The 21,557-nt window shown below is 54.0% G+C and overlaps 1 protein-coding gene and 1 long non-coding RNA gene across 5 annotated transcripts in view; one reads left to right on the forward strand and one right to left on the reverse strand.

The window, feature by feature from the left end:
• Positions 1 to 21,557, forward strand: part of TBC1D14 (TBC1 domain family member 14) — a 111,974-nt gene that overhangs the window by 8,570 nt on the left and 81,847 nt on the right. For 3 of the 4 annotated variants that reach the window (XM_030314266.1, XM_030314265.1, XM_030314264.1), the window contains one exon: positions 2,315 to 3,053. In XM_030314266.1, the coding sequence (XP_030170126.1) occupies positions 2,332 to 3,053 (722 nt within the window). In that variant the 5' untranslated portion in view covers positions 2,315 to 2,331. Of the gene's footprint in view, positions 1 to 1,025; positions 1,127 to 2,314; positions 3,054 to 21,557 lie in introns of those variants that run through there. The other variant, XM_030314267.1, reaches the window with a different exon arrangement.
• On the reverse strand, positions 6,690 to 11,730 carry LOC115512849. The gene is made up of 2 exons (XR_003968518.1): positions 10,835 to 11,730; positions 6,690 to 8,542 (listed from the first exon to the last, which is right to left on the reverse strand). It is a non-coding gene; the product is annotated as an uncharacterized LOC115512849 (long non-coding RNA).

Below are 21,557 nucleotides of genomic sequence, written 5' to 3' on the forward strand. Positions count from 1 at the left end.
GTTGCTACAGAGAGGGGTTGAGTTCGGGCACTTTCCTAGAGCAGGGTCTCAGGGTCTCAGAGTTTGCCGTGGCTTTGCCTGGAGGAGCTCGGGGCTGGGGACGCAGAGTGGAGGCTCCAGCCCAGGAAACCGAGGGCGGCGGGCACCGTGAGACACCGAAACTGTGTTCACGTGTGCCGAGGTGATGCCAGATTCTTTCGGAGAATAAACCGAGTTTTTGCGCTGCAGGTTAGAGAAGCACTTCAGGTGACACATTTATAGTTTTATATTTGCATTAGAGTCTAATTTGGTATTTTGGTTTTGGTGCGGTGCGGTGCTGCCTTCTAAGAAAAATTGATAATTGATCAGTACAACATCATGATTAAATAATCCTTACTCACTCGGTCATATTTCAAGTTTTTATACATAGTTCAGTCTATTTTTGAATTCTGCATTTTGATTCATTCCTTCACGTTTCTATTTTGGCTCCAGTGCTGCACGGTCTGGCTGGTTCCTTCGATTTCTGGGAGGGAGGGAGGGAGATCACCCCCGCCCTCTGGTTCGCTTCTAGTGAATTTGCTTTTGCTGTGTTGACGTGGTGAAGGGGCCAGGCTTCCTGAAGGGGTTCAGGAAGGCCCAGTGACCCCCAAAAGGGGGTGGTTACCATTGTTGCCGCCATGCTTCAGAACCTTCCGCCGCTGCCTCTTTGATGACGGCCGTTGCCAAGAGAGTGCCTTTGGAATGCTTTTCTCCTGCTACTTTTCTTAATTCTGCCCAGGCAGTCCAGCGCAGCTGGGGTTAGAGCCCAGGAAGAGTCCCATTGGGACCCAAGAAAGTACCATTCTTTATCTTGTCTTATGCCACGGATCAGATTTCAGTAACCCCATCAAGGTTCTTTAGTTTTGACATTTTATTTATTTTATTTTTAAAATTTATTTTTGAGAGAGAGGGAGAGAGAGCATGAGTGGGAGAAGGGCAGAGAGAGGGAGACAGAAGGTCCGAAGCGAGCTCTATGTTGACAGCACTGAGCCCAATGAGGGGCTCCAACTCAACACACCGTGAGATCATGACCTGAACCGAAGTCAGATGCGTACCCGACTGAGCCACCCACCACCCAGGCGCCCCAGTTAGTTGTGACATTCTAAAGGTCAGTAGAAGGTCGCATCACCTCCACCTGGGTTCTCAGTCTCCCAGGGGCTGTGCTGTCCAGGCCTGTGCACCTGCCACCCCGTCATTCCCACCCCAGCCTTAGGCCAGAGCGCTGTAGGCAGGGGTGTGTGTCACCAACAGCTTTGACTCTTGTCACTCAAATCTCTATTGTGGGTCCATGGTCTGTTTTTCCTGTATTGATTATGTGTCTTCCCCGAAGCAGCCTCCTACCTGGGTTTTGACAATCCCACACTAGGCTTTTCATCCACTAGGTTTGGCCCGTTTTGGGGTCAGTCCAAGCTCTGACACCAAGTAACACTATGATCTCGAACCCGTTTATTACCCTTGGAGCCTTGGTTTCCTCCATGGTCATGGGGGTGATATGCCCTGCCTTGCAGACGCAAGTAAGGCGACCGCAGCATCATGGGGGCCGCGGCCGACTTGGGTGTGCTTGGGGTCATCTTACCGTACACGGCATACCTGCTTTATCTTGGTTCCTTTCTTGATGGCAACATCTTGATTTTTATGCTCAGAATAAGTAGAACTTGACTTACATATGGGTTATGAATTCATGTACTTTTTTTTTTTTTTTTTGAATGTTTGAGAGAGAGGGAGAGAGAGAGAGCAGGGAGGGGCGGGGAGAGAGAGAAGCCCAAGCATACTCTGTCCTCCCAGCGCAGAGCTCGACACGGGGCAGGCTCACAAACCAGGAGATCGTGACCTGAGCCGAAACCGAGAGTCAGATGCTCAACCGACTGAGCCACCCAGGTGCCCCATGAATTCACGTATTTTTGATGGAGGTATTCTGTTTATCGTTAAACAAAACAAAACGTGAAAAACAACCCTCTCTCCCTGCCTGGCCTGGTCCTCATGCCCCCAGTGTTGTCCTGGGGGTCAGACATGTGACCGGTGTGGTGCTAGTGATGATGAGGAAGGGGATTGTTTAAGTATTTTTACCTTAGACGTATGTAGCCTTTAGGTTATTGCCCTATCATTTTATATCGTGGTAATATGTGCTAAAACTCTAGCTTCTGGTCCCAAATGAAAACTCGAGTACGTGGGACTTTTTCAAGGATTCCTCTGTAAAAAGGGCATCAGAACATTCGAGCTGTGCACTAGCAGAGTGGTGTCTTAGGATTTTGTAGCCACGATCTTACTTTCCATTTTTGTATTTTTTTTTTTCTAGTTTCTCCTTGGACCAAGATGACTGATGGAAACCTCTCCACCTCTACAAATGGCATAGCCTTGATGGGCATTCTGGACGGTCGGCCAGGAAATCATATTCAGAATCTACAACACTTGAATCTCAAGGCACCCAGATCCCTCTCGTTGCCAGAGTACGGGCCCAAGCTGAAGCTTGGGCCTTTAGAAGATCAGCACAGCCTTAAGTCCGTGGACTCGGGCATTCCCACCCTAGAGATCGGTAACCCGGAACCTGTCCCCTGCAGTGTGGCCCACGTGAAGAGGAAGCCATCTGAGTCGGGGACCGTCCCGGAGCGAGCCTGCCAGAGCGCGTGCCCGCTGCCGTCCTACACGCCACCGGCTCCCGGCAGTGCCGAGTGGGAGCGGGGCGTGCGGAAGTCGTCCACGTTCCCCCGGACGGGCTATGACGCGGCCGAGCTCTACAGCCCCGCCTCCAAGGCCCTGAACCGCAGCGACGATGTCTCCGTTTGCAGTGTGTCCAGCCTCGGCACGGAGCTGTCAGCCACGCTTTCCGTCAGCAATGAGGACATCTTGGACCTTGTGGTCACGAGCAGCTCCAGTGCCATCGTGACCCTGGAGAATGATGACGACCCTCAGTTCACTGACGTCACCTTGAGCTCCGCCAAGGAAACCCGGGAGCTGCGCCGGCAGGACTGTGTCGATGGAACGGAGGATGGGAGTAAATCGAAAATACTGGGACCATTTAGTAACTTCTTTACCAGGTAACACCATCTTTGTCTCTGCAGGGGTTAGGTGACCGGGCCAGCCGCATGTCCTCATCGAAAACGGGGGTTTCCTGCCTTGCTGAGCAGGCCCTGTGTCACGCAGGCAATCGCGACTTTTCCCGGTGGCCCAGGGTCCTGTGGAGCTGTGTTGGTGATTCTGCTGTCTGAGTCCTCACCGCTGTCACTTCTGTGTCCCTCCCTGGCGCACTCGCACAGTTTGTTGTCCCTTCCCGGCCTCTGACCTGCTGCTGTGCCTGAGGGTGATCCACAAGGGGCCGGTGCCACCAAATCAACCTTGTCCCCTGAAGGGCCTTTTATGCTAATAACTTGAGCCTCTTGGGCCAAGCACAGCGTGCCAACCTGGGTGGTCTCGGCATTAATAACCCACGTTTCCACCTCCGGCCCCCGTGCCCTGCATGGCTGTGCTGTGGCGTCCGTGCTGTGGCCCAGGCCCTGCTGCCGGGGTGTGTGCTCTCACGGCCCCACAGCCGCCGCTCTCCCACTTGGGTGAGGACCAGGCCACGCAGGCGCCAAGCCGGGGCCGCTGGGGCCCTGGGGGCACGGCTCGCAGAGGACCTGCCTCTTACCTGTGCTCTCGTGGTTTTGTTCAGCAAGCGTGGATGTCCCCCGCTCTGCTCTTGGCAGGTAAGACGGGAGTAGTAGGACCACGGAAGTGGTGACGGGTGATGACTTTGGGGAGGGCTCACGGGCCGGGGGTGGTGGGCGGGAACACGTCAGTCTGTCACACAGCCTCTGTGAACCCCCACGCCGTGCAGCGCCGTGAGGAAGGGCACGGGGGCTGTGCGAGAGGGGGTGCGGGGAGTGGCCGCCTCCCCAGCTGCTCGTCGTGTGGGCTCCGGGCCTGTTTCCGTGGTCCGCTGCAGCTCCCCCCGAGTGTGTGTACCGTAGCAAAGCCCGTGTGGGACACTTTGTGGCGCTGGGGGTCCCTGTGAGGTGGTGTGCCGTGCTGGCAGAGTCAGCTGGAGACTCCGTGACTGCGGGCGCCGATGGTGACTCCCCGCCGCGTCCGCTGCTTCGTCCTCTGCGTGTGCGGCGTCTCGAGTGAGCCTGAGACCAGACTTGAGGGAGAAGATCTTTGGCGCAGCTGCGGTTCCTGAGGCACCTCTTCTCCCCGATGTGCCGACAGACAGGCGTCAAGCTACCCCAAGTAGCATCCCTAGTCCCAGAACTCAGCAGAACTCAGGACCGCCTCAGGGGGAGGAGCCCAGGAGCTGTGGGGGAGACGGTCGCCGTCCCTTCTGAGATCAGAGCCCTAAAGCAGGTTGTGGTTCAGATGTGTGTGGCCGAGCTGTTCTCTTTACTCAGGTCGTTGTTTTCAGCGTTTCCTGGTTACAGGTACCACCTGGGTGCCTGGTACACGTGGCTTCTCAGGATCCACCCCAGAGCTCCAGAATCAGAATCTCAAGGGAAGGGCTTGGGAGGCAGGTTTTCAGAGCCACGTGGGGTTCTTGGCAAACTTGGGAAGCCTGGTTCGCAATGGGGGTGGCTGGGAAGCAGCCCGGAGGGAAGAGCTAAGCTTTGGATTTAACAGACCTGCGCCCACATCCTACCCGTGTGACCTTGAACAAGTTACCTCACCTCTGCGAGTTCACTTTCTCATCTCTAAACGAGCATTAGAAAGCGCCCAGCACAAAATGTGTTGTTGACACACAAGGTACTCTTCGGAGACCTGCTTCACGTGTGGTCACGGGGCCGAAGTGGGTTCACACGTGGGAACCTGGATGGACCCAGACAGAGTAAGCTCTCAGGTGTCAGTTGCCCCCTGGGATTGTCAGGACCCCGCCTTGCTCCGCTGCCTCGTCTCGCGTCTGTGTTGGAGCCTCTTCTCCTTTGGAAGGAAACACCGTCGATCACTGTGGATCATTGCTGAAGCTGCTTTTTTTTTTTTTTTTTTTTTTTAATTGAAGTGTCGTTGACACACAGTGTGATGTTCATTTCAGGTGTACAGCAGAGTGATTGGACATTTACGTATGTCACCGAGTGATCATTGAGGCAGATCTCACTGGCATCTGTCACCATGCAAAGTTGTTTCCTGTTACTGTGTTGTGTCCCCCAGGTTGTGCACTGCACCCTGCATCTGACTTGTGTTATAACTGGAAGTGTGTTCCTTTTAATCTCCCTCCCCTGTTTTGCCGTCTCCACCTCCTTCCCACCAGGCTGTTCTTTGTCTCTGAGCCTCTTCCTGTTTTGCTTTGTTGTTCAGTCCATGTATAAGTGAGATTATATAGTACGGTAAAGCTGCCGTTTCTTGAAAATCTTTCATAACTTGGTGCCATGGAAATTGAATGTCCCACGTCTGTGTTTTATTCTTTGCCTCTTGTCCCCATGCCGCTTAAAATTTTTCTTTTAAAGTGTATGTACGTATGTGTGTACGGGTGTAATCTCTACACCCAGTGTGGGGCTTGAACTCCCAACCCCAGGATCAGGAGTCACATGCTCCACTGATTGAGCCAGCCAGGCGCCCCTCCCTTACCCTTTTGGTGGCTGTCACATTATTGTGAGCCAGTGTTAAGTACGCTTGGGAAGCAGGTGGAATATTAATGACAAATGGATCAAAATATGTGATACCATGTGCTAAGTCTAGTGAGTTTTTTGTCCTAGAATCTTAAAGTATTGGAGAAGAGTTTCAACCTAGGATTCCTTTGAGGGGAAAAGGGTTCTGTGCCAAAAATGTTTGGAACCCACAAAACATTTTACAGGTGGGTTACAGAGAGGGCCCGGTACACAGTTAGGACCGTATGAGTTGCGTTGAGGGCAGGGCTGAGGCCGGAGCTGGTCCTCTGGGGTTTCCAGCCCAAGCTTCTGAGTCCTGTTTCTCCATTGTATCCCCTGCCCCCAGGCAACTTCCTTTACCCTAGCCTCTGTCTGTTAGTCCTTGTCCTCACGGAGCCGATTTCTAGGAAATCATAGGAGGAAACGTAGACAGTATTGTGGAAGGCTGGTGTCGAGAACGAGGCTCCGAGGAAGGGGTGGAGACAGTCATGGGACTTGTGGCCTGAGGCAGCAGACCTGTTGGTGGCCCTGACTGCTTGATGAGGGCGGCTTGGGTAAGACAGGAGCAGAGAAGTGACAGGGACCCGGCTCCCTGCGTTCTTTTGATCCGCTCTTCACCCAGCCTGCAGTAGGTGCCTCTGTTGCAGATTCCGCCCTGAGCGGAGAGGTCCCGGGCCTCACGGAGCTCACAGCTGCTGGGGGACACAGACACGTGGGGGCGGGGCGTGAGGGCTGTGTGAGTGCGTGAGCCTGTGAGGGTACTGAAGTCGAGTGCTGGTGGCAGGAGTCAGACTGGCTGGGTCCAGTGTGAGCTCTCCCCTTTAAAAGCTGTGTGACCTTGAGGAAGTTATTTTACTCTACTCTTTTTTTTTTTTTCTTAATGTTTACTTATTTTTTGAGAGAGAGAGACAGAGTGTCAGCAGGGGGAGGGGCAGAGAGAGAGGGACACACAGAATCCGAAGCAGGCTCCAGGCTCGGAGCTGTCAGCACAGAGCCCGATATGGGGCTCGAACTCATGGACCGTGAGATCATGACCTGAGCTGAAGCCGGAAGAGTAATTGACTGAGCCACCCAGGAGCCCCATAAATATTGTCATTTCTAAAATACGTTTTTCTAAAGTTTTCTTTAGTTCTTCTCTTAACGTTGTGCTTACTTCAATCAGAAGTTATTCAGAAAGTTAAATCGGGATTTCTCCACTGTTGACGCTTTGAGATGGATGGCTCTCCGTGGCCTCTGCCCTCTAGGTGCCAGGAGCGCTTCCCGGTTACGACAGCCAGACATAGCCGTATGTCCTGGGGAGGCGCGGGGTGGGGGGGTGGTGGGCAAAGTTACCCAGCCGTTGAGAACCACTGGGCTAACGGGTTGTAAGTGTTGGTGTTCGTCTCCTTGAAGGAAATTCACTAATACAATACAACTTCAGGAGGATCCTCATCTCGTTTGGAGGGAGGGACTGTTGTGGGATTCCGAGGGCCTGCTGTGTTTTAACAGTACTTATCTAGACACCTGGGCGGACAAGGGGAGAGGAAGTCAGTAACACACTTGTCTGCAGGAGAAGCGTTCTTTCTGTGAAGCCAGGGGTTCAAGGCTGCTAATCTGCGCCGGCCCGGAAGGTGGTAATCAGCTTTGAGCACTTGCAGCTGCTTTTGGGCGGCCCTTTACGAAGCTGTCCGAGGAGGTGATCTGGGGGAGATGCTCAGGCCGCACCGGAGGCAGGGGAAGCAGAGGGCGTGGGGAGGAGGGGCGGCTGGGGCGGTGCGACCTCAGGCTGCCCGTAAAGAACCATAGTGGTGCCTTTTTCCGGTCTGCCTCCCGACCTGGCTGCGGGCCGCTTAGGGGCGAGGTCTGCGCCTGGCTCGCCCTGGCACCCCCTGAGTTGTAATAGAGGCGAGGGGACCCAGGTTTGACCTGTGTGATCTCAGGAGCTCCCCTCGCCTCCGCGGTCCCCGTGTGTGCCGGGTGGCTCATCACACCTGTCTTAAAGAGCGGTTGTTAAGAATTCAGTGAGGCCGTGCGAGAGAAGCTCTGGACAGAGCAGAAGCCCAGTGTGCAGATCACATCTCTGGCCCTGTTCTCTGCTTCTGTCGGAGTTTCGCGTAAGGTCTCTCCTTTTTTAGGGACCTGCTATATGGAAAAATGTGAAACCATTGTTTTAAGAAAAACAAATCTTTAAGGCATATCTTGACTTGGGGTGAATGCGTTGAACTAAATTTTTAGTTCTGTACTGCCCCGGGCTTTGGGGATCTGATCATTTGGGAGCCGTGCTGAGGAAGGAGTGGGGTCCTTGCTTTCTCTTTTGAGAGGTGAGTTTCCCAGCAGGGCGGCCGTACTTGAGAAACCTGTGCCGGCCGGCACCCCCTGTGCGGGAATAGCAGGCAGCCTCTGGAGCTTGCGCGGTACCGTTCTCAGCCTTGTGGCACATCACGGGAGAGAGCACGGTGGGGGGCGGGGCGGTAGGCAGATCCCGCCGGCCGGCTCGCTCCTCCTCCAGGCCACCTTCAGTCCAGGCCGCCTTCCTTCCTGTGGCGGCCAGGGTTAGAAGTGTGTGTCTTGGGCCTGGGGTTCTGGGCAGGAATCGGGTCCCAGCATCAGCCGAGTATTCATTTCCTGGCCGCTGAGAGGCAGCCGCGGTGGAAGGGGTGGCCGTGGTGGTGGCTTCCTGATCCTGCTGCATTCTTGAATCCCGTGGTTCTTTGGCACCTTCGACGCAGGCGCGGTGTGGGGAGCTGTTCCTGGGGGCCCAGCTTAGAGCCAACTACTTGAGGCCTCACGAAGATTTTGAAATCACGCAAGCCCTTGAGTTAGATCCCTTTCTGCTCGAAATTTGTAGAGTAGTTTTTGTATCCTGCACCGAAAGCTGATAGAGTTAGGTAAGTAATTCTTCGTCATGGGTGAGGAAACCGAGGCAACGGGTAGTTAAGTAGCTTAACAGAGCGGGGATGCAGGGCTTGGGTTTCTGGACTCAGGTTTCTTGTCTGGAAAACAGAAGTTCGCGCGTCACAGGGAGGAAGTGTACGTGGATGTGAAGCCCCAGGCATCTAGGAGGCATATCCCTGTCTTACTTGTTTATTTTTGCCTGACTTGACTTTGACCGCTTTTGGATTAGCGTGTTCCCTTGCTGATGTTCTGGTGGCTTTGACCTGATGTCAGGGTTTACAGAAAACAGCCGCTGGTGTGTACGTGCACGCACGCCCGCTCATGCGTGTGCACGCACTACTGAGATACTTGGGCAGGAGCGCTGGTTGGCGTTCCCTTGACCTGCTATTTGCTGACATGTGGTCTCCGGTAAGGCAGGCACTCAGCCTCTCCCGGGCCTTAGTGTCCTTGTTTGCAAAATGAGCTGAGGGCCCCTGCCTTACGGAGCCGTGAACAGGAAAGTGATCCCGGTGCTGAGCTCGGAGTGCTAGGGGGCCAGGGAAGCCAGAAGATACGAGGCTGGGCTGACTAGTGCTGGAGGCCACCGTGTAAATCCACGTGCGGTGTGATGATGGCTTGAAGAGAGATGGGAACACGGCAGCAAGCCCCTGGGGAGGTCCAGAAAGAAACACAGGAGGCAGCGGGTCTTTGAAAGTATGCACGAGGTCGGGACAGCGTTCCTTAGGCAGAAGGATCGGCGTGGGTAGAGTCATGGCAGCAGGAGAAAGCTCAGCATTGCTGGGAAAGCGCCGTGGCACGAGGTACTCAGGATGCAGCGCAGAGGTAGGAGAGGTGACCAGAAAGGTGTGTGGGAGCCCAGATTGGGCAGGGCTTTCAGGACCGCATTCAGACCCAAGACCCGGCATGTAAGAGCGGACAGTGAGATAAAGGTCGGCACCGGTGCTGGTGAACTGCCTTGGGGACGAGACGGGGGGGGGGCTCTGCGACGCCTTCCGAGCAGCTCCCGGGGGAGGCAGTAGCTGTCCTGCTCCGAGTGCGTGTTCTGCACCAGTCACTTGACCTGTTCTCAGGCACTGCGCAGCCGTCAGGTGGGGCCTGTCTGCCCACCGGAGACCACATGGCCGAGCTGGGACCTGAACGTTCACTGGCCCAGCTCCAAAGTCCCTGCTCTTTCTATAAGAGACACACGACCTCTTCTTAAAAATTTACTTCTCTATTTTTAAATAATCTCTGTGCCCAACATGGGGTTCCAATCCACCACCCCGAGATCTGGAGTCGTATGCTCTCCTGACTGAGCCCGCCCCCACGCTGCCTCTTGTAACATGGAGGTGCGGACCTGGGGCCGGGAGGGCAGAAGGAGATGAGCTGTGGTTAGAGGTGCAGTGCCGAGCCTGCAAGCATGTCCCTGGAGCAGACAGGTGCACTGCGCAAGGGCAGGCTGGAGGAGACTGCAGCAGGTCGGGGAGGTCACTCTGTGGGTCTCCGTCAGGGCACGGCATTCCCTGAGTAGGAAGAGGGCGTCGTGTGTGAGCGGATTAAAAGGCCTTTCCCTCTCGCAGTGTTGGAGTTATCTGGGTGTTCCGCCGGGTGGGAGTGAGGCTGCGGTCAGCCCTGTGTCCTGAGGCCTTCCGGGGTGGGCTGTGGGGAAGGGCAGGGTCCATGACAGGCCCGGGAGGCTGTGCGTGGGAGAAGCAGAGAAGATTTTACCAGGGCCCCCTAGTCGGGTGGTTGACATTGTAGTAACCAAACGTCCGTGAGGCGTCTCGGCTACTCGGACTGTTGTCCTTTGTGCTGTGAGTGTCTGCACGGGCACACGCTTAGCCTGGGTCCTCTGACCCCACCCCGGGTTTTCCATTCCTCTGTGCGACTTCTTGTGCCAGGCGGGTTGTCAGCAGCCCAACCCCTTGATTATGGAATGCCTGCCTTTCTTCTCCAGCCGCTGATTTACGCAGCGAAGCTGTTACACCCACCGCTGCAGGACCCGGGAGGCCACTGGAGCCCCGACTGGAGAGGTTTCTCTGGCTCCAGGTAAACTTCATGTCGAGGTGGTTCTTCCAGCGTGGAGAGGGTGTCACACATGGTGTCCCTCTGCAGACGTGGCTGCCGGGAGCCACAGGAGGCCAGCTGTCCGGGCGGGACACACGGGAGGTTGTCTGGTTGCTGCTGCAGGAGCCGTTTGGAGAGCCTGTCCGTCAGCAGGAGGCTGTGCTCAGAAAGAGCGGCGGAGATCGTCGGGGGTGGGCTGCCTCCCCGTGCCGGGCTGTGCTTCGTTTGCTTCCTTTTGGCAACAAATCGCAGCCATAATTTATTGAGTGCCTGCAGTGTACCAGGCACTGTGCTAGGCCCTTCAACACGTTTCCCATCATGCGTTTTTCCCAAGAAATATTTACCGAGCACCTGCCGTATGCCAGGGCGCTGTTCCAGGTGCTCGGGATTCGTCTGTGAACAAGACAAAGACACTTGTCTTTGAGGAGCTTCTGTTCTAGCGGAGGGAGGTGGGTGGTAGCCCGTGAGTAGGGGAGCACAGATGTTGGTGCCGATCAGCGCCATGGGAGAGACGAGGCAGCAGAGCCTGGAGGGGCCAAAGAATAGGCTGGTCCACGTGGCCCACCGATGCGGTGCCTGTCAGGTGCATGAGGGGGAGAGACTCACGCAAAGACGAAGCAGGGGAGGAAGTTGACCAAGCAGACGCCGGGCAGAGCAGAGTTCCAGGCCGGCCCGGTGCAGTGGAGGGACAGCACAGAGGCCCGTGAAGGGCTGAGTGAGCGATGAGGAGGGTGGAGGTCAGGGCGGTCCCACCTCCGGGCCTGTAGGCCAGCGTAGCGCTGCCCTCGGCTCAGAGTGAGGGGGGCAGCTGCGGAATTTTGAGTGGAGGAGACATACTGGTCGTCTACTAGTTTGCTACGTGACAAATGGCAAACAGATATGTAGTGGATTAAAACAGCATCAGTGGTCCATCATCGTGTGGGTGGGTTCTCTTTCGATGCCTTACAAGGAGGTAATGGCCTTGTAACCGAGGTAACGGCCGGCTCACGGGGATCTAGAGGCTGGGGTGAGGAACGAACCACGTCCAGGTTCAAGTCCGGTTACTGGCAGAACTCGGCTCCTTGTGGTTTTAGGACTGAGTCCTCAGATCCCTGATGGCTGTCCGCTGGGGGCTGCTCTCAGCCACGAGATGCTTCTCCTATTCCTTGCCGTTGTCCCCTGTGTCCTCAAAGCCAGGGACAGAGAATCTCCCTTGTGTAGAATCCTCCCCACGCTTCGAATCTCTTTTGCCTGGGGAGAGCCCCCGTCGGTTTTTCTGGGCTCACTGATGACACAAGGCCAGCCTGGTGACTGTCCTATCAGTTTCATAGTTTATGCCCACACTAAGGGGGAAGGAGGGGGTGAGGTGGGGGGCAGCGTGGAGGGACTTTGAGAAGGAGCAAGAGGAGAGAAGGTGCCAACAGCAACACAGATGGGAGTAAACACACGGGGTGACAGCTGGAGGAAGTGCTGCGAGGTCTCCTTCTTTGAGGTTGGAGGCGTAGGTGTTTTTGTTTACTGGTAAGAACAACCTTGTAGCGGAGTAGGAATGGAACGTACTGGAGACAGTGGGACACACAGGGACTTATGCAATGCAGTGTCCTTCAGCGGCATCTGAAGGGGTGGGAACTGGTGCTCATGTAGGGAAACTGGCTTTGGCTGGGTGGAATCATCTAGATTAACGAGTGGTAAAGCAGGGGCTGTGGGCAAGGATGCTGGAGGATGGTTGTGGCCGTAGGGGTCTGTGGAAGTCTGCTCCCTTTTTTTTTTAGTGCATTTGGACTACTTTATTATTTTCAGTGTTGCTTTGTTGTTTTGCTGTGTGTGTGAATATAGATTTGTCATTTCAATGTATTTCCTTTTTTTTTTTTTTTTTTTTGCCAGACAGCCTCCTTTTTTTTAACAGACTTGATTTGTTAGAGCAATTTTACATTCACAGCAAAATTAAGCAGAAACTGCAGAGTTGGGGTGCTTGGCTGGCTCATTCAGTACAGCATGTGACTCTTGATCTCAGGGTCATGAGTTCAAGCCCCATGTTGGGTGTGGAGCCTACTTAAAAAAAAAAAAAAAAAAAGAAGAAGAAGAAAAAGTACAGAGTTCCCATATAATCCCCATCTGCGAACACAGGCAGGGCCTCCCCCATTATCCACATCCTGACCAGAGAAGTACCTTGTTACAGTCAGTGAACCTGCACAGACACATCACCATCACCCAGAGTCTGCAGTTCGCATCAAGGTCTCTCTCGTGTTGTGCTTTCCGTGGGTGTGGATGGATGCATAGTGACACGTATCCATCACTGTCATAGCACACAGAGTGGTTCCACTGCCCTAAACACCCTGCACGCTCCACCGTCCACCTCCCTCCCCCTCCCCACACACCCTTGGCAACCGCTGATCTTCCTGTGTCCACGGTTTCGTCTTTCCCAGAATGTCACGTAGCTGGAATCCTAACAGTGTCGCCTTTTCAGATTGGTTTCTTTCACTTAGGAGTGTGCATTTCAGGTTCCTCCCGGTCTTTTCATGCCTTGATGAAGCTCATTGCTTTTTAGCACTAAATAATATTTCATTGTCTGGAACGGACCCACTTGGTTTTCCATTCGTTTGCTGCGGGATATCTCGGTTGCTTCCGAGGTTTAGCCATTATGAATAAAGCTGCTGTAAATACGCGTGTGTGCTTTCTGTGTGGACATGAGTTTTCAGCTCCCTTGGGTAAATACAAGGAGCCTGATTGCTGGATTGAATTTAAGAGCATGTTTGACTTCATGAGAAACCACCAAACTGCCGGCAGCCGGCCGCCCCATTTTGCATTCCCACCCACGGTGAGCAAGATTCCTGCTGCTGCCGGCAGTGGGTTTTCTCGTGAAGTAGGAAGCAGGGTCCTCTGCTGACCGTGAGGATGAGGATGGGCCGATGGGGTGAAGGAGGAGGTGTGATGAAGGAGGAGGTGAGAAAGTCACAGTCGTAGTGGCACGTGGGGAAGTAGGATGGGGAAGCGAGGTGCCGGGGGGCGGGCAGGGTCTGGCTCCGTGGTGGGAGAACTACGTGTGTGGGGCACAGGCATGCGTGAGGGGCATGGGTGTGCTTGGCTGAGTGGGTAGGGTGACCCGAGAGGCGGCAGGGGAGGGGAGGCAGCGGGTAAGATTGTGACCTGGCCTTCGAGCTGGGTAGGGGTGGGAGGATGTCCGGAGGGTGAGTGGCAGCTGGAGGGAAGGACCGCTGGGGACCTGGGCAGGTGGGGGACTTGGAGGAGCAAGATGTGAGGGCCCAGGCTTGAGGGTGCTGTGGTGCGTTTACCGTGCGGATGAGTGGGCTTAGGTCCTTCCAGCTGGCAGTGGAGCCTGGAGGGGTCACCTCCGCCTCAACCCTGCCCTGGTCTGTCTGACGGTGAAACTCTGCCCTGGTTGGTCACGTGCTGTTCCAGCTGCATCTGGTCGGTCTGTCAGGGAGAGTGGAAGAAGGGAGGCAGTGCACCCTCAGTTACCCGCTCCGGGGCTGGATGGACGAAGGGGGACGGCGGTTTTGTCCCGGGGGCGTTGTGATGACGGGCGCCCTGCTTTGGTGGGCGGGTGCGGGTTCAAGAAAAGTCCCATTCATGAACAGCACCTTGTTCTGGGGGACGGGTTGGCCTGGGGCGTCCTGCTCTGGGCACTGGGCCTTGGCATACATGCAGCCCCACGTGACCCTCTGCAGAGGCCCAGCATGGTGGGACAGCAGGAGGGGGAGCAACATGGACCAGCATCGTGCAGGGTGTGGGGTGTGGGGCGCCACTTCCTCATCTGCTGTCCTTGGCCTTCTCCGGCCCTCCTCCCCATCCTCACTTCAGCTGGCAGCTTACAGTCAGTGTTCCTTTGGCCTTCCCCACCGGCCACCAGCCCAGACATCTTCCCTGCCCAGGACCAAGCCTGGGGACAGTGGGGGCCTCTCACTCAGGAACACCTTCTCTGTGCTTCTCTGAGGATCTGTGTCCTTGAATCATTTCTGCAGATGCTTGACTACTGTCAGGAGGGTCCTCTGCAAGGCCGTTGTGTGCTCGGCTGCAGACACGTGGGAGGGGCTGTAGAAGCCACAGGAAACCTCGCAGAAGTCGGCAGGGGTGGCTGTTGTCCCCGCTCTGCCGCTTACTCCCCGTGTGTCAAATGGAGAGTTGGGTAGGTGGCCTTCTCCAGCAGGAGGCACCTTCCTGATTCAGGGCCTCATCTGTCTGCAGCCCTTCCTCTCCCAGGCTCGGCGACCCCCTTCTGGAGCAGGTTGCGTTGCTGCACACACTACACGAGAAGAACCCGCCAGAGAGTCCCAGAAGAGCGGAGAGCGGTTTGCTGCCTTTCCGTGGTTCCCGCCCAAGCAGCCACCATTGTTGAGTGCCATCTGGCGGGTCCCCCAGACTCGGTGCCTCGTGAGGGCCTGCTTCGAGCTCGAACCATGCCAGTTAGAGCTCAGTAGACGTTTGTCAGATGGTCAACCGGGATTCCCCCCCGGGACCCAGTGCTGAGGATGCAGCGGCCAATGACCCCGTCCCCCAAGTAGAAGTAACACACGGCGCGCGTAGTCTGCCGCGGGCGAGAGCTGCGCCGTGTCAGGCTCTGAGTGCTGGGGAGAAATAAAAAGCAGGGTGTCAGGAGAGGAATGAGGGGTGCTGGAAGAGGTCCCAGCCTCCTTGAGAAGCAGAAGCCAGTGGGCTCTGTGTCCCAAGCCCCACAGGATCTCGTGCACACTTTGGCCTTGCCTCTTGGGTCGTCTGCGGTGTTGCGTTGGGCGTGCTTGCTGCTCGTGCTAGAGTCTAGACCCGTGCTGTCTGGTCTGTTAGCCACTGGTCACACGCAGCTACTTAGATTGGGTTAAAGTTGGCAGTCTGATTCCTCAGTTCCACAAGCCACACCCAGTGCTTAGTAGCCACATGTGGCCAGTGGCTACCTCACTGGCTCAGACTCGTGCTTTTCCATTATTATTTTTTTAATGTGTATTTATTTTGGAGAGATAGAATGTGAGCGGGGGGAGGGGCAGAGAGAGAGGGAGACACGGAATCGGAAGCAGGCTCCGGGCTCTGAGCTGTCAGCACAGAGCCCGACGCGGGGCTTGGACTCAGGAACCGCGAAATCACGACCTGAGCGGAAGTTGGACACTTAGCCGACTGAACCACCCAGGTGCCCCCGTGCTTTTCCATCATTGTGGAAAGTTTTGTTGTTCAACGTGTCTGGATAGTCTAGGTGACCAACTGTGACTTGACTTTTAGCCTTTGTTCTCGTTGACATATAAAAGCAGCACACAGTGGTTGGGAAACAGGTGAATCAGAAGTGAAGTTTATGGAACCAAAGGAAGCCTACAGAAGAACCTTCTGCTAGGGTCCAGGGGGAGGGGAGGAAGCCGAGGCAGGGTGGCCTGCTGGTGAAGCAGGCCGGGTGGGGAGGAACGGCCTGCTCTCTCCCCTGGACTGGGGAGACGGCCGCCGTGCAGTGTTGAGAATCTCACACGAGGTCCTGTTTGACACTCTCTGAGCTCCAGTGCACACTTAGTATCTGGGGAGTTTCACATGGCGGAGGGGCGGGGCCCTCACCTCTCAGACGTGTTCTGTCGTGCCTCCAGCGTGGGGACAGGGAACCCGGAGGGCATTCAGAGAGTCCAGTCGTAGAGCCAGGTTGTGAATATCTGTTCTGCCCTTCTGGTGGGTGGCTGGGCACATTGCTTTATGTTCCTGAACCTTGGGTTCTTATCTCCAGCATGGCGATAACCAGGCAAAGCATATAAAGTGCTTGGCATGGTGCCGTGCCCTCACTAGTGTTTATGAGGGGGTTCTTGCCTGCTTCTCACTTGAACGAGCGAGTGAGTGAATGCTAGTAAGTGCTGGCTTGCCCAGGAGACGAGTAGCAGAAAGGGAAAGCCTAGAAACCAAGGATTGCATCAGGCCTGGAGGGTGAACAGGGTTGACTTCTTTGTGTCACTGCTGACTTGCGTGAAAGTGGGCTACCGTCGCTTTCCCACGATGCACCCCGCCCTCTACTAGATGTTGAAGTCAAGGGAATGGGAAAATAATTCTGTGTCTCAGTGGGTCTGATGATCTATTTTCCTTGCCTCGGATGGGTTAGGAAACTTCTCTGTACCTGTGCAAAGAAGTTTTTAAGGAGACTTCATGGAGCCCAGCTCAGGGCTTGAACTCCCTACTGTGAGATCAAGACCCAAGCTGAGACCAAGAGTCGGATGCTCAACAGACTGAGCCACCCAAACGCCCCTGAGGAAAGAAATCTTTAAAGTTCAGCCACTTTTTGTTGGGTGTGGACATTGAAATTGCTGTTCATCTCTGGGGGGGAGGGCAGGCACCTTCACTCTGGAGTGTCAGGGACAGTAGCGTTCAGGAGTGGCATGAACTGAACCAGGAAGGAATTTATGCCTGCACATCTATTTATTTGTCCTCAGTAGCCATATTGTGTTCCTGATAAACCTTTCAGGCTACACTGATTTCTCGGTAGTGTTTCTGCCTGGCTTCTGGGAGGTGCTGAGGTCCTTAGAAATTTCACATCTGGGGCGCTGGGTGGCTCAGTTGGATAAGCATCCGACTTTGGCTCAGGTCATGATCTCACGATTTGTGGGTTCGAGCCCCACGTCGGGCTCTGTGCCGACAGCTCAGAGCCTGGATCCTGCTTCTGATTCTGTGTCTCCCCCCTCTCATTTTCTCTTTCTCTCTCTCTGCCCCTCCCCCACTCGTTCTCTCTCTCTCTCTCTCTCTCTCTCTGTCTCTCTCTCTGAAAAATAAACATTACAAAAATTTTTCTTAAAGAAATTTCACATCTGTAAGCAAGGTGGTTTTGGGGAGTGGGGGAAAGGAGAATGTATTTGTGCCAGACTCATTGGGCTCTGAGTTTACGGAACACCCTCGGTGTGCTCTCACTATTGGGAAATCAAACCCTGTGTCCTTACGGGAACTCCCAGATTTCTGTGTTTCGGTACTTTGCCAGTCTGCTGCCAGTCTGCCTTCCTTCTGCCCGTGGTGAGGTTGTGGTCAGCCTGGGAGGGGTGATTCCATAACAAATGCAGGCCACTTTGTGGGAGGATAGGGGGTTGGGGGTTTGGAGAGACCCCACAGGCAGCCCCATTCCTGCAGAGCAGCTCTTGGGCCACCAGCTGTTTGCTGCTCACAAATCAATTTCCCTTTACCCAGGTGGGTATTAAACTCTGTTCTACTTAAAACGTATTCGTGGAATAACACAAACATTTAAACAACGTTTAATTAAAGCTATTCGGTTCTATTTTGTACCCAGCACTGCTTATCCTATAATGTATACGTATTTATTTTGTTTGTGAGGACACTGAATATTTGGCACAGGTGACATTAAATTCTGTTATGCCTTCTGTATTTTCCGTGAGCACACACATCTCACTCGATTGCCACATCGCATCAGCTAGTTCCTGTTGATGTTAAGTGAGCTGAGTTTGTAACCGAGACTTGTTTTGTTTCCAGTTTTGCTGATTCTCTGTTGTGAGTAGTTGTGGTTTATCTCAGGATTCCTGTAAGGTTCTATAAATGGAAGAGTGATGAGTCATCCAGATTTGCCTAATACCCGTTTGGGGCCCGAAAAGGTCCAGTTTCCCCCCGTTAATTCCCCTTTGCTTCCAGCCAGAGCCTTTTCAAACGTAGGCTCTATGCACCCAGCGTTACAGGCATAGAAAACGTTTGCAGGAGTTTGAAAACTAGGGTTTGGATTTAGGTCCTGATTTCCTTTAGATTTCAGATTTGGGTGTGAAACACACTCCCCACCTGAAGGGGTAAGAGGTCCAGAGGGTGTGGCCTCTGCCACAGCAGGCAAGTTGTGCAGAGGGGGAAGGGAGCCTGGCCCGGGGAAGAAGAAACCCGAGGGAGGCCAGGTGGATGAGGACACGTGTGCCCAGGATCAGCCCTTGTCCCAGCACCTGATAAGTCCATATCCTGGATTAAGCAAGTTTTATTCCTCTTAGAAGTTCCTTGGAACAGTTATTTTTTAAAACAGAAGAAACTGAGTGGTGGTCAGAGTTGGTGGGGAGGACACATGAGTATGTATCGACTTGTGTGGATGTCAGCTGCTGTAGAAGCCTGAAGTTAGCACAGTGGAAGTTCATTTCTAGCACGTGCTCTCCCAAGGTCTTGCTGGCCTGTGGCTCTGGCGATAGCTGCCCAAGGTCTGCGGGCTCCTCTGTATCAGGTCAAAGAAGGGGAAAGCTCAGGATGGGGCTGGGGGGCAGGTTCCTGGGTCAGGCAGACATCACTCCCCTGGAGGTTTGTCGGTCCGAACTTGGTCACGTGGCCAAACCTACCTGTGAGGGAGGTTGGGGAATGGGGCCAGTGCCCAGGACAGTGAGGAAGTGGGTTTGGCGAATAGCTGGGAGCCTCAGCCGTTTTTTAGGATCGTTTTCCTGACCCCCTGCCCCTCCTTCTTCATGAGGATTAAATGCCTAGAGTTGAGGAGTCGAATGCATTGTTATGCTCTTGCCTTTAAAAATGGTAGTTCCGGGGCGCCTGGGTGGCGCAGTCGGTTAAGCGTCCAACTTCAGCCAGGTCACGATCTCGCGGTCCGTGAGTTCGAGCCCCGCGTCGGGCTCTGGGCTGATGGCTCGGAGCCTGGAGCCTGTTTCCGATTCTGTGTCTCCCTCTCTCTCTGCCCCTCCCCCGTTCATGCTCTGTCTCTCTCTGTCCCAAAAATAGATGTTGAAAAAAAAAAAAAATGGTAGTTCCCACCACTTGTAGGAGAAACTCCAAACCACTTGGCGTGGCACAAGGAACCTTCTGGATCCACCCTTGCCCGCCTCTCAGACGTCCAGCTCCCATTTTGTACTTAGAGTCCTCTGAACCAGCTTTGTCTTGTCTCTGCACCTTTGCCCCTTCTCCCTCTGCCTGACAAGTCCCGTTTGTCCTTTAGGATTCAAGCTTAAGTGACACCTTCTCCAGGAAGCCTTCTCTGATCACCACAACCCCTTCCAGGGCCTTCATTTGGATCCCACAGCCCCTGGACTTCTGAGACAGCACTGACCCCCTTCCCACCCCCGTGACCGTGAGCTTCTGGAAGGCAAGGCCTCATCTCGTTCCTCGTTTTCCTAGCCAGTGCAGACACTTAGTAGCTGTTCAGTAAATAATCTGAAGCGAATGATAGGGAGACTTATAAGTTTTAAAAAGTCATAAATCTGGTATACTTTTATGTATTTTCCTTTTCGATTTTATTATTGTTCGAGATATTGGGAGAAGACTCATCCCAACAGTTTGATTTCCCACATCCGGTTGCACAGCTGTGTGGGTTTCACACCTCCAGTGTGTGGTGTTTGCAGAGGTGGAACATTCTTCTGAGAGGCTTCTGGTGTTTTTTTTTTGTTTTTTAATTTTAGAGAGAGCACGAGTTGGGGAAGGAGCAGAGGGACCGAGAGAATCTTTTTTAAAAAGCATTTATTTATTTATTTCATTTTTAGTGAGAGAGAGAGAGGCGCACACGTGCACTTGGGGTCAGTGGGGAGGGACAGAGGAAGAGGGAGAGAATCCCAAGCAGGCTCCACACTCAGCATGGAGCCTGACACGGGGCTCGATCCCATGGCCCTGGGTCATGACCTGAGCCGAAATCGAGAGTCGGATGCTTAACCGACCGAGCCACCCAGGCGCCCCAGAAAATTTTATTTTTTTTTACGCTCACTATTTTATTTTTGTCCTTTACACTTTTATACCTACTGCCAATTTTTCCTTTCTACCGTATTTCCTTAAAGACTTTTTATGAATTTTAAACCTGAAAACACGTGCTATTTGTGAGTTTGGTATCCTGCCTTTTACGTTTCCCCACCTAATTAGAAATTTTCATACATTTATTAATGTCTTGGTGGTATTCCTTCTTGTGAATCATTTACTTGTCCGACAATAAGGAAATGATTTTGTTCCTGCTTTGGGGTGGTAGAATTACCTGTGTGCAGGTCAGTGTGCGTTTTCTGCTATTCCCATGATTGCCTGGGACAGAATCCCAGAAGTGCTTCCTGTTTCCTTGACCACTGTCCCCACCCCTGGTCGGCTCTGATGTGCTCCGGCCTGAGGTGATGGTGGAGAGCCCCCAGGAGCTCTTTGTCCATGGTCTCCGTGAAGGCTGATGGACCGTTAGAATTTGTCCTAGCTCTGGCCACAGGCTACTTGCTGTAAGTGGGAGGGTTTGCCCTGCTGGGTACTGCAGTCTACAGAACGAAGAGATGCCTGTGGTTTATCTCCTCTCCTCCTGCTGGGCCCTTGCTTGTGCTCAGGAGACTGACCCCGAGCCCAGCCCTGCTGGCTCACACTTCCCTGCCTTTGCCCACGATGCTCCCCTCCCCTCTGCCCTGTGTCTCCTATGCCCATTTCTGTACATCTTTAACACAGACACCTCTGAAGCCTTCCTGGCATCCCCAGGACAGAGGGGACCTCCTCCAGACACATGGTCTCTGGACCTGCTCTCCTGGGCCTTCGCTGTAGTCTGGTCTAGTTTTGTATGCCTTGCTGCTACTATGAGCCCCTCAAGGACAGGGTGTGGGTCTTACTCAGCCCTGATCTCCGGCTCATGCCCCGTCCATGTTCCTGATTGGCACTAGGGCAGCAGAGCGTGACGTGGTTCTGTGTAGTTGTGCAGTACGGACTCTCATTCCTGGAGCCGCGGGGAAGAGCGTTGTTTTTTTGCTTTTTAAACGCACATGGGTGGGGCCTGCTTTGCACCCTTCTGTATATGAGAGAAGACAGGGATCTGTTGGCTTCTGGGAGCATGGCCTGGATTTGCCACTGTTGAGGGAGAGGGCACACTCAGGTGAGCTCCGAAAGCCACCTGGGTGAGGAGTCTTCCCACTGCCTGGTTCTGTGGAGGCAGGAGACTGGAAGAGACTAGAAGAGCTCACGCCTTACGGCAGGTGTTGACAGTTTGGTTTCGCTTTAGTGAGTACAGTTGTTGGAGTAGTTCAAAGCAGAATCTAAAAGATAGTAATTCATTGTTCATAGAAGCTGCTGGAAAGGAGTTAATCTTGAATTCATATAGATTAAAGTGTCAGCTAAGGAAACAAGATAGCATGGGAAGGGAAACATTTATTCGTTAAAGAGCAAAGTTCTCTGCCCTTTTGCTGCACGACAGAATTGTCC

The sequence above is a fragment of the Lynx canadensis genome, chromosome B1, assembly GCF_007474595.2.
Source record: "Lynx canadensis isolate LIC74 chromosome B1, mLynCan4.pri.v2, whole genome shotgun sequence".
NCBI classification, from domain to species: Eukaryota; Metazoa; Chordata; class Mammalia; order Carnivora; family Felidae; genus Lynx; species Lynx canadensis.